Genomic DNA, 21,544 nt, shown 5'->3' with positions numbered 1-21,544 from the left:
ATTCACTTATCCGAATTTATATTTGTCTGAAATTCTCTATAGTTTCTGACATGAACTTGCCTATTTTTGCTAAATCATGGTCGATTTTTGTGAGCAGCGAAGCGTGCCCACAGATTTACCATACCACACATTTACGGTCGATACGCTTATCCCAAATTTTTTGAAGATTATCCCATGTAAAATCAAGTGACCCCTGGGGTGGGGTCAATTTTGAACCCGGGGGTCATGATTTAAAAAAATTTTGTAGAGGTCCACTAGGCAATGCTACATGTGAAATATCTAAGCTCTAGGGCTTCTGGTTTATTTTTAGAAAAATTTTGAAGATTTTCCTATGTAAAATCAAGTGACCCCTGGGGCGGGGCCAATTTTACCCCGGGGGTCATGATTTGAACAAAGTTTGTAGAAGTCTACTAGGCAATGTTACATATCAAATATCTAAGATCTAGGCCTTTTGGTTTATTTTTAGCAAATTTATGAAGATTTCCCTATGTACAATCAAGTAACCCCTGTGGCTGGGTTAATTTGACCCTGGGGTGTCAAGATTTGAACAAATTTTGTAGAGGTCCACTGGGCAATGCTACATGTCAAATATCTAAGCTCTAGGCCTTCTGGTTTATTTTTAGACAATTTTGAAGATATTTCTATGTACAATCAAGTAACCCCAAGGGGCGGGGTCAATTTGACCCCGGGGGTCATGATTTGAATAAATTTTGTAGAAGTCTACTAGGCAATGCTACATGTCAAATATCTAAGATCTAGGCCTTCTGGTTTATTTTAAGAAAATTTTTGAAGATTTTCCTATGTAAAATCAAGTGACCCCGGGGGTCATGATTTGAAAATTTTTTTGTAGAGGTCCACTAGGCAATGCTACATGTCAAATATCTAAGCTCTAGGCCTTGTGGTTTATTTTTAGAAAATTTTGAAGATTTTTCAATGTACAATCTAGTAACCCCATGGGGCGGAGTCAATTTGACCCTGGGGGTCATGATTTGAACAAATTTTGTAGAGGTCCACTAGGCAATGCTACAAGTCAAATATCTAAGCTCTAGGCCTTCTGGTTTATTTTTAGAAAATTTTTGAAGATTTTCCTATAAAAATCTATGTAAAATCAAGTGACCCCTGGGGCGGGGTCAATTTTGACCCCGGGGTCATGATTTGAACAACTTCAGTAGAGGTCCATTAGGCAATGCTACCTGTCAAATATCTAAGGTCTAGGGCTTCTGGTTTTTGAGAAGAAAATTTTTTAAGTTTTTCCTTTCGTTGCCATGGCAACGAGAGTTCTGCATGGAATTCAATTCATTGAACAATTTTTGTAGAGCTTCACCCAAGGAACATTCCTGTGAAGTTTGGATGAAATTGGCCTAGCGGTTTATGAGGAGATGTCGTTTGAAGTAAAAGTTTACGGACAACGGACGCCGGATGACGGACGACGGACAACGGACGGTGAGTGATCCTAATAGCTCAACCTGAGCCTTTGGCTCTGGTGAGCTAAAAATAGTACAGTACGCTATTATCGGCATTAAAACAAAGTTGCGTCTTTTTTAAACATTTTAAATTAAAACTCAGTTTCATCTAGAAAAGTTAATCGAAATTTTATTATTATAACAACACCAAAGAGCTTGTTTTGGTCATATGATCAGAAAACATCTAACTATCATGGTGTACGTTCTATTTCGGTACATGATAAAATTACACCCGTGTATCCGTCGAAGTTTGTAGCATAGAAATGGGTTTATGGAAAGATATATTGCATGAAATCAACAGAAGAGGTGTTATCTTATTTATTTTTCATAGAGAAAGATACGATCCTTGCATAATATTTACGTATAAAATAATTTTTATTTGCACGACTTAGGAAAATAATTGCAGCCGTAACGGAGGGGGCGAAATATTCGTATCTGTTTCCCGAAAATACGCACATAATGCACTTCAATTTGATTTAATTTTACATTCTAGCTGGTGTTTGTGATTGACACATCATTAAAGGGTATAATTAATTCGAAAGAAACATTACTTTTAACAAGTTCGCCTTTTAATCGGTGTTTTTGTCCCCAAATATTCATGTACTGGCATACGATTTCTTCCACGATAATTATACAATAGCGGGATTTGCAATGAAATCATTTGAGACAATTCAAACTAAGTTTGAAAAATTTCAATTTTCAATATTTGCATTTTTAACAATAAAATTCGTAAAAAGATCCTTTGGAACAGGGTCAATTTTTTTGAAAGACCCTGTTTGGAAGCATAGAATGCAACCAAGAAGAATAATAGCAGACTCGGTTTCATTGAGTCTGTTCATGAGAGGTAATGAAATGTGCAACACCTCTTACGCCCCCTAGCACCGGCTTAAGCGGAACTCTTATTACATATATGTTGAATGGACTCCATGATCCCAAAGGACTAGAAAATATAACAACACTAAAACATGCATGTTGTCATGATTATGAGGCATATTACATTAATCTACAGCTGAAAAAATGACTGAATGCAACCTGAAGATCATGATGTCTTCTGATACTGGAGACAGTAGTAGTTGTTTTGGTTGTTTTAAAATTGAACAAGAGCACCGCCAAGCGGGGCAATATACGCCGGAAGGGTTACATCAGAGGATGGGAGCAAAATTTAAAGAACTTGACTGTTGAAGCCCAAAGGACAGGAACAAAAAAATAAGAAAAGTCCACAAAAAAATTCTTACCAGGTAAAGTTGTGTCAAAAATCATCTAAAAATTGTATGTACCATCCATGTTGTACCACAGAAAAGTGGTCTCGGTTTTTCCCTACTGCCAATAATAAAAGTTTCAAAATAAGCTATTTATACAATGTAGTAACAAGAGCCATGTCAGACATGGCTAATCCCCCCACCGAGCATATCATAATTGAAGGATGTGGTCCGCATCAGGGGTTTTAAGATGTGGAAGAAAGAATAAGTCAGTAGTGAGGTGGTTTACTGCTAAATTTTATTAATTTTCATGAAGAGTATAGCTATGATGTTTTTCTATATGGCTACTGTAAAAAGAAGGAATGGAAAGCTAACAGGGAACAAGAGTGCCAGAATGTCACAATATATGCCCGTCAAAGCAAATTTCTTTACTCTAGCAGCTGTATTTGCAAATGGAATGTTAATTTTGTGGTTGTTTAGTAATCATTGTTAAGTCTTTTGTTTTTTAAAGTCCACAAAAAAACTCCTTACTAGGTAGAGATACCTTATATATAATAAAATTAATAAAATACACCTAAAACTGGAGAGTAACATCTATGCTGTACCACAGAAAAGTGGTCTTGTTTTTTCCCTTGGGTCAATTATAACAAGAGGACCATGATGGTCCTGAATCGCTCACCTCTTCCCACATGACCCAGTTTTGAGTATGACATCGTTTTTTCTATTATTTGACATACTGACCTAGTTTTTGAGCTCATGTGACCCAGCTTCGAACTTGACCTAGATATTATCAAGATAAAAATTCTGACCAATTTTCATGAAGATCCATTGAAAAATATGGTCTCTAGAGAGGTCACAAGGTTTTTCTATTATTTGACCTATTGACCTAGTTTTTTAAGGCACGTGACCCAGTTTCAAAATTGACCTAGATATCATCAAGGTGAACGTTCTGACCAATTTTCATAAAGATCTTGTGAAATATATGGCCTCTAGAAAGGTCACAAGGTTTTTCTATTTTTAGACCTACTGACCTAGTTTCTGACCGCACGTGACCCAATTTCGAACTTGACCTAGATATCATCAAGATGAACATTCAGACCAACTTTCATACAGATCCCATGAAAAATATGGCCTTTAGAGAGGTCACAAGGTTTTTCTATTATTTGACCTACTGACCTAGTTTTTGAAGGCACGTGACCCAGTTTGAACTTGACCTAGATATCATCAAGGTGAACGTTCTGACCAACTTTCATGAAGATCTTGTGAAATATATGGCCTCTAGAGAGGTCACAAGGTTTTTCTATTATTTGACCTACTGACCTAGTTTTTGAAGGCACATGACCCACTTTCGAACTTGGCCTAGATATCATCAAGGTGAACATTCTGACCAACTTTCATGAAGATTTCATGAAATATATGGCCTCTAGAGAGGTCACAAGGTTTTTCTATTTTTAGACCTACTGACCTAGTTTTTGACCGCACGTGACCCAGTTTCGAACTTGACCTAGATATCATCAAGATGAACATTCAGACCAACTTTCATACAGATCCCATGAAAAATATGGCCTTTAGAGAGGTCACAAAGCTTTTCTATTATTTGACCTACTGACCTAGTTTCTGAATGCACGTGACCCAGTTTCGAACTTGACCTAGATATCATCAAGGTGAACGTTCTGACCAACTTTCATGAAGATCTTGTGAAATATATGGCCTCTAGAGAGGTCACAAGGTTTTTCTATTTTTAGACCTACTGACCTAGTTTTTGATGGCACGTGACCAAGTTTCGAACTTGACCTAGATATCATCAAGCTGAACGTTCTGACCAATTTTCATGAAGATCTTGTGAAATATATGGCTTTTAGAAAGGTCACAAGGTTTTTCTATTTTTAGACCTACTGACCTAGTTTTTGACCGCACGTGACCCAGTTTCGAACTTGACCTAGATATCATCAAGATGAACATTCAGACCAACTTTCATACAGATCCCATGAAAAATATGGCCTTTAGAGAGGTCACAAGGTTTTTCTATTATTTGACCTACTGACCTAGTTTTTGAATGCACGTGACCCAGTTTCGAACTTGACCTAGATATCATCAAGGTGAACGTTCTGACCAACTTTCATGAAGATCTTGTGAAATATATGGCCTCTAGAGAGGTCACAAGGTTTTTCTATTTTTAGACCTACTGACCTAGTTTTTGAAGGCACGTGACCCAGTTTCGAACTTGACCTAGATATCATCAAGGTGAACATTCTGACCAATTTTCATGAAGATCCATTGAAAATTATGGCCTCTAGAGAGGTCACAAGGTTTTTCTATTTTTAGACCTATTGACCTAGTTTTTGAAGGCACGTGACCCAGTTTTGAACTTGACCTAGAATTTACCAAGATAAACATTCTGACCCATTTTCATAAAGATCCCATGAAAAATGTGACCTCTAGAGATGTCACAAGGAAAAGTTTACGGACGCACGCACGGACGCACGTACGACGGACGACGGACACCGCGCGATCACAAAAGCTCACCTTGTCAGTTTGTGACAGGTGAGCTTAAAATGTTACAATATAAGTTATTTATAGTAACAACTAAGGGAAGTTAATCTTTAAAACAAAAAAAAAAAAAAAATAAAAAAAAAAAAAATTGCAAGTCCACACAAAAATCTTTATCAGGAAGAGACTGGTCAAAATACACCTCAAAATTGGATTTAGCATGTTTGTTGTACTACAGAAAAGTGGTCTCGATTTTCCCCTACGACTAGTAATGAAAAAGTTACAATAAAAGCTATTTAAAGTAACAACAAAGGGAAGTAATTCTAAAGAAGGGAACTGCGCATGACACTTCGTCTCATGATGGTGTATAATTGTGCCAAGTTACATCAAAATCCCTCCATGCATGAAGAAGAAATGCTTCGGACAAAGTCATTCTTGTATCTGACCTTTGGCCTCTAAGTGTGACCTTGACCTTAGGCCTAGTGACCTGGATCTTGCGCATGACACTCCGTCTCGTGGTGGTGAACATTTGTGCCAAGTTATATCAAAATCCCTCAATGCATGAAGAAGAAATGCTCCGGACAAGGTTTTTATTCTTGTATCCTTTGACCTCTCAGTGTGACCTTGACCTTAGACCTAGGGACCTGGTTCTTGCGTATGACACTCCGCCTCGTGGTGGTAAACATTTGTGCCAAGATATATCAAAATCCCTCCATGCATGAAGAAGATATGCTCCGGACAAAATGTTTTAAGAAAATATGATAAAGGGGAATAACTCAAAAAATAGGCAAGGTAGAGTTATTGTTCTTGCACACTGCACTTCCTCCCAATGTGTTCTATCAGTGTATGAAGTTTGAAGAAAATCCCTCCAGTACTTTTGGAGTTATGCTCCGGACAAAATTTTTTAAGAAAATAAGATAAAGGGGAATAACTCAAAAAATAGGCAAGGTAGAGTTATTGTTCTTGCACACTGCACTTCCTCCCAATGTGTTCTATCAGTGTATGAAGTTGGAAGAAAATCCCTCAAGTACTTTTGGAGTTATGCTCTGGACAAAGATCGTTGCGGACGCACGGACGGACGGACGCACGCACGCACGGACGGAGAGCATTTCTAATATCCCCTTCACCTTTGGTGGGGGGATAAATAAACAAGAGGACCATGATGGTCCTGAATCGCTCACCTATCCCCACATGACCCAGTGTTGAACTAAGTATGACATCATTATTTCTATTATTTGACATAGTGACTAGTTTTTGAGCACATGTGACCTAGATATCATCAAGATAAAAAATTCTGACCAATTTTCATGAAGATCCATTGAAAAATATGGCCTCTAGAGAGGTCACAAGGTTTTTCTATTATTTGACCTAATGGCCTAGTTTTTGAAGGCACGTGACCCACTTTTAAACTTGACCTAGATATCATCAAGGTGAACATTCTCACCAATTTTCATGAAGATCTCGTGAAAAATATGGCCTCTAGAGAGGTCACAAGGTTTTTCTATTTTTCGACCTACTGACCTAGTTTTTGACCGCACATGACCCAGTTACAAACCTGACCTAGATATCATCAAGCTGAACATTTTCACCAATTTTCATGAAGATCCGTTGAGAAATATGGCCTCTAGAAAGGTCGCAAGGTTTTTTCTATTTTTAGACCTACTGACCTAGTTTTTAACCCCACGTGACCCAGTTTCGAACTTGACTTAGATATCATCAAGGTGAACATTCTGACCAATAACCATGAAGATCTCATGAAAAATATGGCCTCTAGAGAGGTCACAAGGTTTTTCTATTTTTAGATCTACTGACCTAGTTTTTTACCCCACGTGACCCAGTTTCGAACTTGACCTAGATATCTTCAAGGTAAACACTCTGACCAATTTTCATGAAGATCCATTGAAAAATATCGCCTCTAGAGAGGTCACAAGGTTTTCCTATTTTTAGACCTACTGACCTAGTTTTTGACCGCACGTGACCCAGTTTCGAACTTGACATAGATATCATCAAGGTGAACATTCTGACCAATTTTCATGAAGATCCATTGAGAAATATGGCCTCTAGAGAGGTCACAAGGTTTTTCTATTTTTAGATCTACTGACCTAGTTTTTAACCCCACGTGACCCAGTTTCGAACTTGACCTAGATATCATCAAGGTGAACATTCTGACCAATTTTCATGAAGATCCATTGAGAAATATGGCCTCTAGAGAGGTCACAAGGTTTTTCTATTTTTAGACCTAATGACCTAGTTTTTGACCCTACGTGACCCAGTTTCGAACTTGACCTAGATATCATCAAGGTTAACATTCTGACCAATATTCATGAAGATCTCATGAAAAATATGGCCTCTAGAGAGGTCACAAGGTTTTTCTATTTTTAGACCTACTGACCTAGTTTTTGAACCCACGTGACCCAGTTTCGAACTTGACCTAGATATCATCAAGGTGAACATTCTGACCAATTTTCATGAAGATCTTATGAAATATATGGCCTCTAGAGAGGTCACAAGGTTTTTCTATTTTTAGACCTACTGACCTAGTTTTTGATGGCATGTGACCCAGTTTCGAACTTGACCTAGATATCATCAAGATGAACATTCTGACCAACTTTCATAAAGATCCCATGAAAAATGTGACCTCTAGAGTGGTCACAAGCAAAAGTTTACGGACGCACGGACGGACGACGGACGACGGACACCGCGCGATCACAAAAGCTCACCTTGTCACTTTGTGACAGGTGAGCTAAAAAGGGAAGTAATTAAAAAAAAAAAATTATTTTAAGAGAACAAAAAGGGATCTGCCAAATAAAAACAAGAGCACTGCAATGCATAGCAATATACACAAAGCAAAGTCATATATGACCTTTGACCCCTAAGTGTGACCTTGACCTTGAAGCCAGTCATCCAAAACATGCACTCTGCACGTCGCCTCAGTGTGGAGAACATTTGTGCCAAGTTTCTTTGACATCCTTCAAGCAGTTCAAGAGTTACAGAGCGGACACAGCAAAGTCATATATGACCTTTCACTCCTAAGTGTGACCTTGACCTTGATGCTAGTCATCCGAAACAAGCGCTCTGCATCGTCTCAGTGTGGTGAACATTTGTGCCAAGTTTCTTTGAAATCCTTCAAGAAGTTCAAGAGTTACAGAGCGGACACGAAACACACTCATATGACCTTTGACCCCTAAGTGTGACCTTGACCTTGAAATGAGATATCAAAAACATGCGCTCTGCAGGTCGTCTCAGTGTGGTGAACATTTGTATCAAGTTTCTTTGAAATCCTTCAAGGGGTTCAAGAGTTACAGAGCGGACACGGAATTGCTACCGGAGATTGGTCATGAACAGGCCTAGGCCCTGTGGTTTTTGTCAAGAAGTTTTTCCCTATATAAATCATGTGACCCCTGCGGCGGGGCGATATTTCATCCTAGGGGAATGATATGAAAAATTTTGGTAGAGGACCACTAGATGATGCTACATACCAAATATCAAAGCCCTAGGACCTATAGTTTTAGACAAAGTTTTCCCAATATTAGTCTATGTAAACCATGTGACCCCTAGGGCGGGGCCATATTTGACCCTAGGGGGATAATTTGAACAACCTTGGTAGAGGATGACTAGATGATGTTACATACCAAATATAAAAGCCCTATGACCTGTGGTTTTGGACAAGAAGATTTTTAAAATTTTTCCTTTCAGTTGCCATTGCAACCAGAGTTCTGTATTGAATTAATTCTTTAAACAATTTTTAAACAAGACCATCCAAGGAACATCCCTGTGAAGTTTCATCAAAATTGGCCTTGTGGTTTAGGAGGAGTTGTTGTTTAAAGGAAAGTGTGGACTGACAATGGACAGCCGGATGCAGGACAGTGAGCGATCACAAAAATAGCAATGAACTGGTTTTTCTAATTTTGTGCAAGAATTTTCTTTGAATAATCAAAAATTCATTCCAACTGGGAATTTTTCTTTGGGTTAGGAATTTTTTGCTCCAAATTGGGAAAAATGGAGCCTATCTGTCACTGGGAATGGGGCCGACATTCAGCCCCATGGAACAGCTGGAAAAAGCCCTATCTTGTACTGATTTTGAGGAGACTTGGCATAAATATGGAATACGCTATAACAAAAAGCTATACAAAGCTTCAGCAATATAGATTTATTACAAAGGAAATAACAACAATTTGAATTTGTAGTGGTTTAAAGTCTAAGGCCTCACCAAATTAAAAAGTTGTTCATCGGATTTGCCGCTCGTATATTTTCAGAAACACAAAAAAAAATATTTTTTTGTTTTTGGCTTGCGCTCGCCTCATTGAAAAAAATCAATCCGATAATTCCAGTCCCAGATTGTTCTCAAATGGATTTTAATCAAAATAAATACATACTACGCACACGTAGTCTATAATAAATCGTAACACTTATATTTAGTTGCATTAAAGTTATTTCCCCTTTATGCAGTTACGCCATTTTCTTCAAATGTTTACCAAATTACATGCTACAAAAATCGATTTATTTCATTGAAAACTGGATGAAGAAAAACATACTAATTTATTTGATAACATCAATCTACATTATTTTGGTAAGGGTAAATACTTACTGATGCATGTCACTTATCTGTTTTCTGTTTTTTCCTGTCCAAATGATCAGCATTTGCATACGAAAGTTGGTGGGGTAAGGAATTTACATTACAAGTTGTTTTCAGAACAGTTTCGATTTTCAAATTTTCCAATCATTTAGTAGACTAATGTTAATGCACGTTAATCTCCATTTCAGACTTTAATTGAGACTTTGTTTCAACAAATTTAATATGTTATGAAAGTTTAAAGTTAGAAAAAGAGCTGTACATAAGACATCATGCTCGACTTTTCTGAATCAGAGCTTTGCCAGTAAAAGGGGCATAATAGTCAGAAGCTATTGAAGTACAGAGCTATTGGTCATTATATAAAACTTAATTAAAAATATTCTATGTTAAAAAGGGGCATAACTCTGTCTAGATTCAGACTTAAAAGTATTGTTTCTCCTGGTGTAGACTTTGACAGTAAATAACTTCTAAAGTTCAAATCAGAAGCTTTAATAGATCTAGTAACACTCACATAGATATTTGATGTATCAAAAACTTTGTAAAGTCAGCTAAGAATGCTACATTTTCATAGCAGTAAATATTCAAGTCACATATGTATGTGATAAGTATGGTGTAAGGTTATGCATTGTCGTTTATTACATATTTTCTACCAGCATTTTCAAAAGCATGCATTACTTGATTACAGTGTACTGTATGACAATGTTATTATCTTTTTTCACGAGTTCGCTTTGTTGTGCGTCTGCAGGTCAGATTTTCTCAATCCCTGGGGACTTACTTTTTAATTTAAAAGGGCTATACATTCTATTTTAAGGTTTTTATTAGTCAGTCGAGAGCCAAATGAAGACAAATATATTTCTTCGCTCTTCGCTCGCTCCTGATTTTCTCAAAAACCAAAAAAAATATTTAAATTATTTTTTCGCTCGCCACCTCAAATTTTTCAGAAAAAAGTCTGATGAACAACTTATCAATTTGGTGTGGCCTAAGTCTAAAAATTCAGACTTACAACATTGATGAATACAGGCCCTGTTAGATTAATCATTATGTAATGAAAACTATAAAACCCATAAAAACAAAATTGTATATAACCCTAGCTTTTGGTATTTTTGAACTTACCAGCATGCTGAGTTTTTAGATTTTCAAGCTCTTCACTCTGCCGTCTGGAACTTTTCCCGCCACTTTCTAATTGTTGTGACAAATCAAACTCTTTCTTCTTTAAGGCAGAGACCTCAAGCTGTAAGGCACTTATTTGGGACGTTGCTTCTGATAGCTGTTTCGTTAGCTCAACCTGCAAAAATATGACGGGCAATTCTGTTGCCTGTGACAGAATATCTAAACAAGAGCACAGCCTGCGGGTGCCATCACTTGTCTGCAAGTGCTGGACAATATGTAAGAAAAGAATTATAGTTCAGATTTTCTAAGTATAAAAAGGGCCATTCTTCTGACAAAATGCAGGTTAGAGTTATGGTTCTTTGTATACTTACTCATCTAATGCTGATAAACAAGTGTGCAAGTTTCAAAGCTGTAGCTCTTATAGGTTTTGGGAACAAGAGGGTCATGAAGACCCTGGATCATTCACCTGAGTTATTGGGCCTACAGTCTCTAGTGTTAACAGGCTTTTCCTTTGATTTGACCTAGTTTTTGACCCCATAAACCCAGAACATGGCGTAGAGATCATCAAGATAAAAATTCTGACCAAGTTTCATGAAGATAGGATCATGAATGTGGTCCCTAGAGTGTTAAGAAGCATTTCATGTAATTTCAGCATGTGACCTAGTTTTTGACCCCAAATGACACAGATTCTACTTGACCTAGGGATCATCACGATAAACATTCTGATAAACTTTCATGACGTTAGGGTTATAAATTTGCCTCTAGAATGTTAACAAGTGTTCCTTTGATTTGAGTGGGTGACCTAGTTTTTGACCAACATGACCTAGTTTCAAATCTGGCCTGGGGATCATCAAGATACACTATCTGCCCGAGTTTCATGAAGATAGGGTCATAAATGTGGCCTCTAGAGCGTTAACAAGCTTTTCCTTTGATCTGAGCAAAAGACCTAGCTTTTGACCCCCACATGACCCAGATTCAAACTTTGCCTTGGAATCATCAATATAAACATTCTGACCAAGTTACATTAAGATAGGATCATAAATGTGGCCTCTAGAGTGTTAACAAGCTTTCATGTAATTTGAGCACGTCACCTAGTTTTTGACCCCAAATGACCCAGATTCAAATTGACCTAGGGATCATCAAGATAAACATTCTGATCAACTTTCATGATGATAGGGTTATACATGTGGCCTCTAGAATGTTAACAAGCATTCCTTTGATTTGAGTGGGTCACCTAGTTTTTGACCCCACATGACCAGTTTCGAACTTGGCCTAGGAATCATCAAGATAAACATTCTGACCAAGTCTCATGAAGATAGGGTCATAAATGTAGCCTCTAGAATGTTAACAAGCTTTTCCTTTCATATGATAGGGTGACCTAGGTTTTCAAACTTGACTTAAGAGATCATCTAGATAAACATTCTGACCAATTCTCTAGAGTTTCAAACTTAAAATGTGGACTCTAGAGAGTTAAGAAGCTTTTCCTTTGATCTGGCCTTGTGACCTAGTTTTTGATCCCACATGACCAAGTTTCAAATCAGGTCCAACGATCATCAAGATAAACATTCTGAGCAAGTTTCATGAAGATTGGATAATAATTGTGGCCTCTAGAGTGTTAACAAACTTTTCCTTTGATCTGAACAGGTGACCTAGTTTTTGACCCCACATGACCAAGATGGGATCTTGACCTAGAGATTATCAAGACAACCATTCTGACCAATTCTCATGAGTTTCAAACTTAAACTGTGGTCTCTAGATTGTTAACAAGATTTTCCTTTGATCTGGCCTAGTGACCTACTTTTTGACCCTACATGACCAAGTTTTTGGCCTAAAGATCCTCAAGATAAACATTCTGAACAAGTTTCATATAGACAGGATCATAAATGTGGCCTCTAGGCTTTTTCCTTTGATTTGACCTAGTACAAACAAGTGTGCAAAGTTTCAAAGCTGTAGCTCTTATAGTTTTTGAGAAAAGATGGACATAAACAAATATTTTAACCAATGCAGATGCCAATGATCAAGTAATGATAACACCTCGTAGATATTTTAAAAACATCAGATGAGCTAATAACAAGAGCTTGTAAAACACGAAATGCCCCCCTTGAATCATTCAGTAACTGCACAAGGAACAAAAATTATTTGGTCACTGTGCACTCGACATTTGACGTACTGACCTCAAATCAATAATTATGCATCATAAATGACCTGGTCATGATCAACCTCCCTAAGTTTCGTGATCCTAAGCCCAAGCATTCTCAAGTTCTCATCTGGAAATGGTTTAACTGTTCTGGGTCACTATGACTTTGAACTTTGACCTACTGATCTCCAAATCAATAGGGGTCATCTGCTGGTCAAGATCAGCCTCCCTATCATATTTCGTGATCCTAGGCCCAAGTGTTCTCAAGTCATTGTCCGGAAATGGTTTAACTGATCCGGGATCCGGGTCACTGTGACCTTGACCTTTGGCCTACTGACCTAAAAATCAATAAGGCTTATCTGCTGGCCATGACCAACCTCCTTATCAACTTTCATGATCCTAGGCCCAAGCGTTCTCGAGTTATCATCCCGAAACCTTTTAACTGTTCTGCATAATAAAAGATGTGTTTACTGGTGAAAGACACTTTCTTTGCAATTTATGTAGCAGGTGATTGACATTTGATAAACTTATCAGGGTGGAAGAAAAGGCCTTACATAATTCTTATGTTTTATCATTTCTTTGCACCTGACATATACTGACACACCTAACTCTTTGGGGTAAATAAAAGCCAGTATCAAATATTTGTAACAAGAGAGCCAAGATGGCCCTAGGTCATTCACCTGAGTAACACATCATAACAGTGTAAATACTTTTGACCTAGTGATTTCATGGAGACAAAATTAATATTCTGACCAATTTTCAATAAGATTGGACCAAAAATGTGGCCTCTTGAGTGTAAACAAGCATTTTCTTTGATTTGACCCAACATGATCCAGATTAGAACTTGTCCAAGATTTCATGAAAACAAACATTCTGATAAAGTTTCGGGAAGACTGGAGCTAAAATGTGGTAAACAAGCTTTTCCTTTGATTTGACCTAGTTACCTACTTTCTGACCCCACATGACCCAGATTCGAAATAGTCCAGGACTTCATGATAACAAACATTCTGACCAAGTTTTATGAAGATAGAATAAAAAATGTGGCCCCTAGAGTGTAAACAAGCCTTTTCTTTGATTTGACCTGCTGACCTAGTTTTTGACCCCATGTGACCCAGATAAAAACTCATCCCAGATTTCATGGAGACAAACATTCTGACCAAGTTTCATGCACATCAAATGAAAAATACAGCCCCTATTACATACACAGGGTTTTTCTTTGATTTGACCAGGTGTCCTGATTTTGACCTCAGATGACCCAGATTTTAAACTTGACCTAGATTTCAGAAAAAAAGTCATTATGATCAAATTTCATGAATATCCAGACAAAAATGCAGCCCCTATTGCACACAAAGAGTTTTTCTTTGATTTGACCTGATGACCTAGATTTTGACCCCAACATGACCCAGATTCAAACTTGACATAGATTTCATCAAGACAAACATCTGACCTATTCTCATGAGTTTCAAACTTAAAATGTGGTCTCTAGAGTGTTCACAAGATTTTCCTTTGATCTGGCCTAGTGACCTAGTTTTTAAGCCCACATGACCAAGATTCGAAATTGTCCTAAAGATCATCAAGATAAACATTCTGAACAAGCTTCATGAAGACAGGGTCATAAATGTGGCCTCTGGAGTGTTAACAAGCTTTTCCTTTGATTTGACCAGGTGACCTAGTTTCTGACCCCACACGACCAGATTTGAACTTGACCTATAACCCATCAAGACAATTATTCTGACCAATTCTCATGAAATTCAAACTTAAACTGTGGACTCTAGAGTGTTAACAAAATTTTCCTTTGATCTGGACTAGTTTCTGGATCCACATCACCCAGATTTGAACTTAGGCTAAAGATCATCAAGATAAACATTCTGACCAAATTTCATGAAGATAGGGTCATAAATAGGGTCATAAATGTGACCTCTAGTGTGTTAATAAGCTTTTCCTTTGATTTGACCAGATGACCTAGTTTTAGACCACACATGACCAAGATTCAATCTTGACCTAGAGGTTATCAAGACAAACATTCTGACCAACTCTCATGAGTTTCAAAATTAAATCGTGGACTCTATAGAGTGTTAACAAGATTTCCTTTGATCTAGCCTACTGACCTGTGTTTTAAACCAACATGACCCAGTTTCAAACTTGACCTAGAGATCATCCAGAAAAACAATCTGACCAAGTTTCATAATGACTGGGTCACAACTGTGGCCTCTAGAGTGTTAACAAAGCAAATATTGACAGATGCCGCACAACACACAACCCTGGACGCGGACAATGACTGGTCACAATAGCTCACCTTGAGCACTTCATGCTCAGGTGTGCTAACAAGAGCTGTCACAGGAGACAGCGTGCTTAACTATTTCGATGCTGGATAGTAAAACTGGGCACATCTGAGGAAGCTGGAGCTGTCACTGGAGTGTTTAATGACTCTAATGGTGGATGAAGATATTGCACAATAGCTTGAGTCTGTGTCAAAACTATTAAGTAATAATAGAGATAAAGATAATGTGTATCAAAACACTAAATAAGTATAATTCTAAGCAAAAAGGAGGCATTATTCATAAAATATTGGTGCAAGAGTTATGTACCTTGTGTCATATGATGTGGGTGATGATGTGGAACAACTATTTCAAGTTTTAATCAAACCCATTTAGTAATAACTGAGATATAGTGAAAATGCATCAAAATTAACCTTAAATTCTAAGTAAAAGGGGGCATAATTCATGAAAAATTGGTGCCAGAGTTATGCACCTTGTGTCATATGATGTGGGTGATAGGTAGAACAACTATTTTAAGTTTGAATCAAATCCATTTAGTAATAACTGACATAGAGTGAAAGTGCATCAAAACTTTAATGTGAAATTCCAAGTAAAAAGGGGAGATAATTCATGAAATATTGGTGCAAGAGTTATGGTTCTTTTTTGTCATATGATGTGAGTGATGATGTTGAACAATAATTTTAAGTTTGAATCAAATCCATTTAGTAATATGAAATAAAGCACTACCTCAATCGGGAATCGATTACGATCCCAGAATTGTTCACTAAGACTGGAGTTACCTACGAACATTCGAACAGCAACTTATGGTGACAGACGTTTTGAAACAGCCGCTGCAAAGCTTTGGAACGCACTCCCTCCATCATTGTGTTCATTTAAAACATCACTGAAAACACACTTTTTCATTCAAGAATACGGGAGATAATTTTTGAGATGACTGGACGATGTCTCACACTTGTAAAATGGAACTGTGATATTATTCAAGTTGGAAATGGAACTGTGTGATATTATTTTACTTATTCTAATTATTTTATCATTTTAGTAGCGTCCAGTTGGTGTGCCATCTCGCGGCAACTTAGCGCGTAATATCTTCGACCTTAAGAAGGGATGATTGTAGATACTTCAGCAATACCGTATTTTGGTGTGTATAGGTCGCACTTTTTTACTCATTTTGCTGTCTGAAAAAGTTCCTGCGACTTATACGACAGAACATTGCCAGCAGATTTTTTTTTCGGGCAAATTTTCCGGCCGTAGCACTCGTAAAATTAGGTGCATCTGTCACGAAAGAACAAAGTGGCTAAACAGATAACGATTTCGGCGGCTTGTCAATGAATATCGGTTATTTTCAATAAAATATATCGTAAATATTCATTAAAATTACGAATAACTATAATTCAATGCCGTACTTGCAATTTGAATTACGGTTGTTTCTATTTTCGTTTTACTGGACACCATGACAGTTTACGGGGTTGGATAAAATCCGGACAGATCCGTACATCATTATAAACATTGTTTATAATAAATCTAAACTTAATAAAAACTTGAAAGATAAAATTTGAGCTTTTTATTTTACATAAAAGAACCTAAAAACATATTTTACATTTTTTTTACTCAGAAATTAAAGGAATGCGGAAAATTTCTTAGTGTCGCAAGGTGTTATAATTGCTGTGCAAACAGTTCACACTTTAACTTGCATAATTACAGAATGTAACACAATCGACTGCCGCCAATAAGTGTCAAAAAGCCGTCTTTCTTTGATTTGAGATGTATGAGAAGTTTGAGAAGTTTGAGAAGTTTGATTACGTGTGAACGAGATAGGTATTTAAAGATCGTATTAAGCATTTTGTGTCATACCTCTCACTATTGTCAAACTGCTTGTCAGATTGTCAAAATACTTCTCATATTGTCACACTACCTCTCAGATTGTCAAACATTTGTAATACCTCTCAGATTGTCAAACTACCTCTCAGATTGTCACACGTTGCTACCATGGGTCGCATCAGAAACACCTTTACTGCGAAAGAAAAACTTCGGGTCGTCGCATATGCTGAAGCACATGGAAACAGAGCCGCTGGCCGGGAATTCGACGTCAACGAGAAGTCTGTGCGCGACTGGCGAAAACAGAAGGAGCGTCTACAAGCAATGCCAAAGACAAAGATGGCCAACAGGGGATCTAGTCCGAAATTTCCCGAGATCGAGAGCGCCGTTCTGCAATGGGTCACCGACAGAAGAATGCAAGGCATAGGCGTTTCAACCGCTGAGATCCGTCTGAAAGCTCGGCTCATCGCCAGGGATCAAGGTGACACTACGTTCAAGGGCTCTGTGGAGTGGGGATACTCCTTTCTTTGTCGCAACAACCTGTCCATCCGCCGCCGAACGCATATAGCACAGAAGCTCCCCAAGGATATGGACGAGAAACTGCTTGAATTCCAGCGCTACATCATAAAACAACGCAAGATGCACGACTTCGACCTGGGCCAGATTGGTAATGCCGACCAAACACCATTAACGTTTGATTTACCGTACCATACGACAGTACACACGAAGGGGGCGAAATCCATCGATATCAAGACCACCGGCAACGAGAAGAACCGCTTCACGGTGATGTTAGGGTGCACGGCCGACGGAGGGAAGCTACCGCCGTACGTCATATTCAAAAGGAAGACCATGCCGAAGAACGTCAACTGGCCGAAAGGTGTCATTGTCCGAGTGCAAGAGAAGGGCTGGATGAATGACGAACTGACGGCAGACTGGGTAAAGACCGTTTGGGGCAAGCGTCCGGGTGGTTATTCCAAGAAGAGCCTGCTGGTCCTCGACGCATTCCGGTTTCATAAGTCAGAGCATATCAAGACTGTGTTACGAGAAGACCATCGAACTATACTAGCCATCATTCCTGGGGCCATGACCTGCGTGTTACAGCCACTCGACGTCAGCATCAACAGACCTATGAAAACTCTCCTGCAACGCCGCTGGAACTCATGGTTTGCCAGTGACCAGCATTCCTATACTGCGTCTGGTAGAATGAGAAAACCCGAGCTAGAGGAGATATGCCAGTGGATCGTGGATGAGTGGCAAGAAATCGACCCAGCGATAATCATCAAGGCTTTCAAAAAATGTTGTATCTCCAACGCCATGGATGGTACGGAAGACGACGCAGTATGGGAAGAAAACGTACTCCAGAAGACTGCTGCCCCCACCGACGAAGATCAAGACGACGATGACGACATTAGCGCCGCCTATTACGACGCAGAGAGCGAGAACATCACCGAGGAAGAATTCCGCCTCCTCTTCGATGAATCCGACGACGACGAGTTCGAGGGGTTTGACGAATCCGACATAAGAGAGTGCTGAGACTTTAGTGCATGCTCTATTGCAAGCACAGGCCCTTTTAAGGGCCACACAAATATTACGAAAGAAGTTTGTCAGATATTGTCTAACAATAAAATGTTTATAAAAAAAAATAAAGATAAATGAAACATATTTTTTTTCAGATTTAAATCGATTACCGATACTACTCTTGGTACGAAACAGTTGGGGTCGAAAATAACGCTATGCGATTTTCCACCAATCAGGTTCTTTTAGTAATTCAGTCCGCGGCTTCAACATGGCCGCCGCCATAACTTTGCCGGTAATATTGCTGGGAAAAAATCCGAAATTTAACAGCGACTTATACGCTAGAACTTCATTTTTCTGACAATTTCCAGAGCAAAAATTAGGTGCGTACTATACATTACCGCGACCTATACACACCAAAATACGGTACATGTAAATGCAATATGTTGTTTTGCAAGGTTTGGTATGTATATTGTATATGTAACTGGTATGGTCAACAAGGATTAAATTTCTTGTATATTGGACGGCGCCGTGGCAAACTTCCCCTGAATTTGTATAGGTCGTTTGCTTCAGCGCTTTCAAATGTTCAATGTGTTATGATTTGTTGTTAGTTATTCTAATACATTTGTCTATCTTCATTTCATTTTCTATGAGGATTGTACTGATGGTGTTGGAAGCTGCAACTTTTCTTTTGTCACCGATGATGTTCTCTAAATTATTGTTTTAGCTTTTTTTTTTGTTTTAGTTAATCGTATATTGTCAATTAATCAGGGATTCATTTTTATAAATTATTATATAGTATAAATATTTAACTTGTTTTACTGTTATGTATTTGCTATCTTAGCTTAAGTTCCCATTGTAGATTTGGTTGTAAATTGTATGTTTTATTATACGTTAATATGTTGTTTTTTTAAATCTCATAGTCATATGTTTAATTATAAATATCAAGATGATTTTTAGTGCTTAACATTTATTATTTGGATTTGTTAACAGTATCATAATTTTGGTCTAGTTGTTTTAATAGTTTCATATATTTACTTTTCGTATCAAACTATATCATGTACCTTGAATAACTTTATTTTTAGTTTAATTTCATTCTACTGCGTATGTCTTATAATTATACTATGTTTTCTTATACTTTTTTTCATATCTGTGATATGTCATATGTTATCATGTAAAGCGCCCTTGAACGTGTATTTTTATATGAAAAAGGTGCTATATAAATATGGTATAATAATAATAATAATAATAACAATAATAATAATCGATCCGACTTCAGCTCATCCCATAACATTTGAAAAGAACTGTCTAATGGCAGCACGGAAGGACACATTTTTCAATTTGATAGTACAGTCAAACTTGTCATATGTGACTTTCCATGGGACCATCCATAAAAGGTCACATATGACAGGGAGTCTTTTAAATCAGGTTCACTAAATAGCAAGGTCAATTGTTTAATATAACTACGCGTATGCCATTTTTTGGATTCTGTTATAGTTTATGTACGTTTAAGACATAAGATACTATGTTGTCAAATAATTTATTCTAAATTTAAAATATTATGTTGAAAAAATAAACACAATAAAAATATGTTGTGTTTTAATTTATTGATTATGTGCAAGTAATGTATAAAAAAAATCATGGTTAAAACTCTGAATACATTGTACAGTCTAGTAACAAACCTGGCAATATCCATATCATCAGTTCAAAAAGACTGTCATATCAAGTCCCTTAGTATTTACTTTCATTCTTTTCATTGTCTACAGAAGTCAAACATGTTTGCTTGTTGTTTGGCATTGCAATATTATTTAATTTTTATATGATGATCAATCGATGGCACATTATGGGTGACTTCCGCTGCAATTAACTATTGTGGTGTCATAAAATATTTAGAAGCCGCAGTCCTTCTGTTTTGATTAAAACTTTCCGTTATGTAAGGCCATCGTATACACAAATTGTTGTTTAGGGGAAATCCGCATAAATCACGTGTGACCTTCATGACCGTACACATTTAAAAATATTTAGGTGTTTAATGGTTGTTATTTTTAGAATAAAGGAAGTCCCGCGCACTAGCCATCTGCAAGTAGTTTTCCATGACGTAGCATCGTGCACTGATAGGAAAAATCCCGGATAATTTTGGTTGTAAATTGCTTGATAATTTTTTGTAGTAACAACATGATGTTTTACGCAAATATTGATGACGAAATCCCATACTTTGCATTAGTAAACATCCAGAATTCATTTCTTTAGGAAAAGAACAGAAGTAAAGAAATATGTATTGAGACACGTGGATATACGTTTTTGTTCAAATGGCCGATAATCGATAGACATAGGTCAATTAAATATGATTATGATATGTTTAGTGAACTCTTTGAAGAATGAACAATTATCGCTAATTATCGCTAATTGACAGGGTTACGACGAGGTGCGAAAAACATTTTTTGCAAATTTCTAGGCTGTGAAAAATGCCAAGGGTCGTTGAAATCAGTCATATAATCATCATGAGACTCAAAAATTATGGTCGTTAGTTGCGTCAGACAGGGAGTCGTTTAATTCAGTGACTTTATATAGTGATTTACGTTGGGTGGCCTGGAACAGGGTTGTATATGACAGGAAGTCGTTTAATTCAGTGAGTCGCTATGACAAGTTTGACGGTAAATATCTCATTCGGTATATCGCATGTTACTGTAGACGGTTGTTGCTACGTGTAGGATCAATTCCCGATTAATTTAAAGGTAAATTTTGGAATAAAAACAACACTGCCTATATTGTATTGTATTACAGGTAATTTCCGCCTCTTTGATAGGCGCACCCTCCGCAGAGGTATATTTATTTATATGAACTGTGCTCACTAAGTGCTTTTATTCATAAGTGCACACTACGTGTATATATACCATATATCCATATTTGTACTGATGTGCAAGACATTGCGGTTCGGACAAGTTATGTGGACGCTTATTAGG

At 37.5% G+C, this 21,544-nt stretch overlaps 1 protein-coding gene across 3 annotated transcripts in view; it reads right to left on the bottom strand.

Annotated features, from left to right (window-relative positions):
- The window catches only part of LOC123563978 (FK506-binding protein 15-like), a 241,413-nt gene that overhangs the window by 77,055 nt on the left and 142,814 nt on the right, over positions 1–21,544 (bottom strand). For all 3 annotated transcript variants that reach the window (XM_053524018.1, XM_053524017.1, XM_053524016.1), the window contains exon 18: positions 10,839–11,010. In XM_053524018.1, the coding sequence (XP_053379993.1) occupies positions 10,839–11,010 (172 nt within the window). The remainder of the gene's footprint in view (positions 1–10,838; positions 11,011–21,544) is intronic.

The sequence above is a fragment of the Mercenaria mercenaria genome, chromosome 15 (assembly GCF_021730395.1).
Source record: "Mercenaria mercenaria strain notata chromosome 15, MADL_Memer_1, whole genome shotgun sequence".
NCBI classification, from domain to species: domain Eukaryota; kingdom Metazoa; phylum Mollusca; class Bivalvia; order Venerida; family Veneridae; genus Mercenaria; species Mercenaria mercenaria.
Note: the sequence above shows the minus strand (reverse complement) of the source record. Positions and strands in the feature narration are given on the sequence as shown.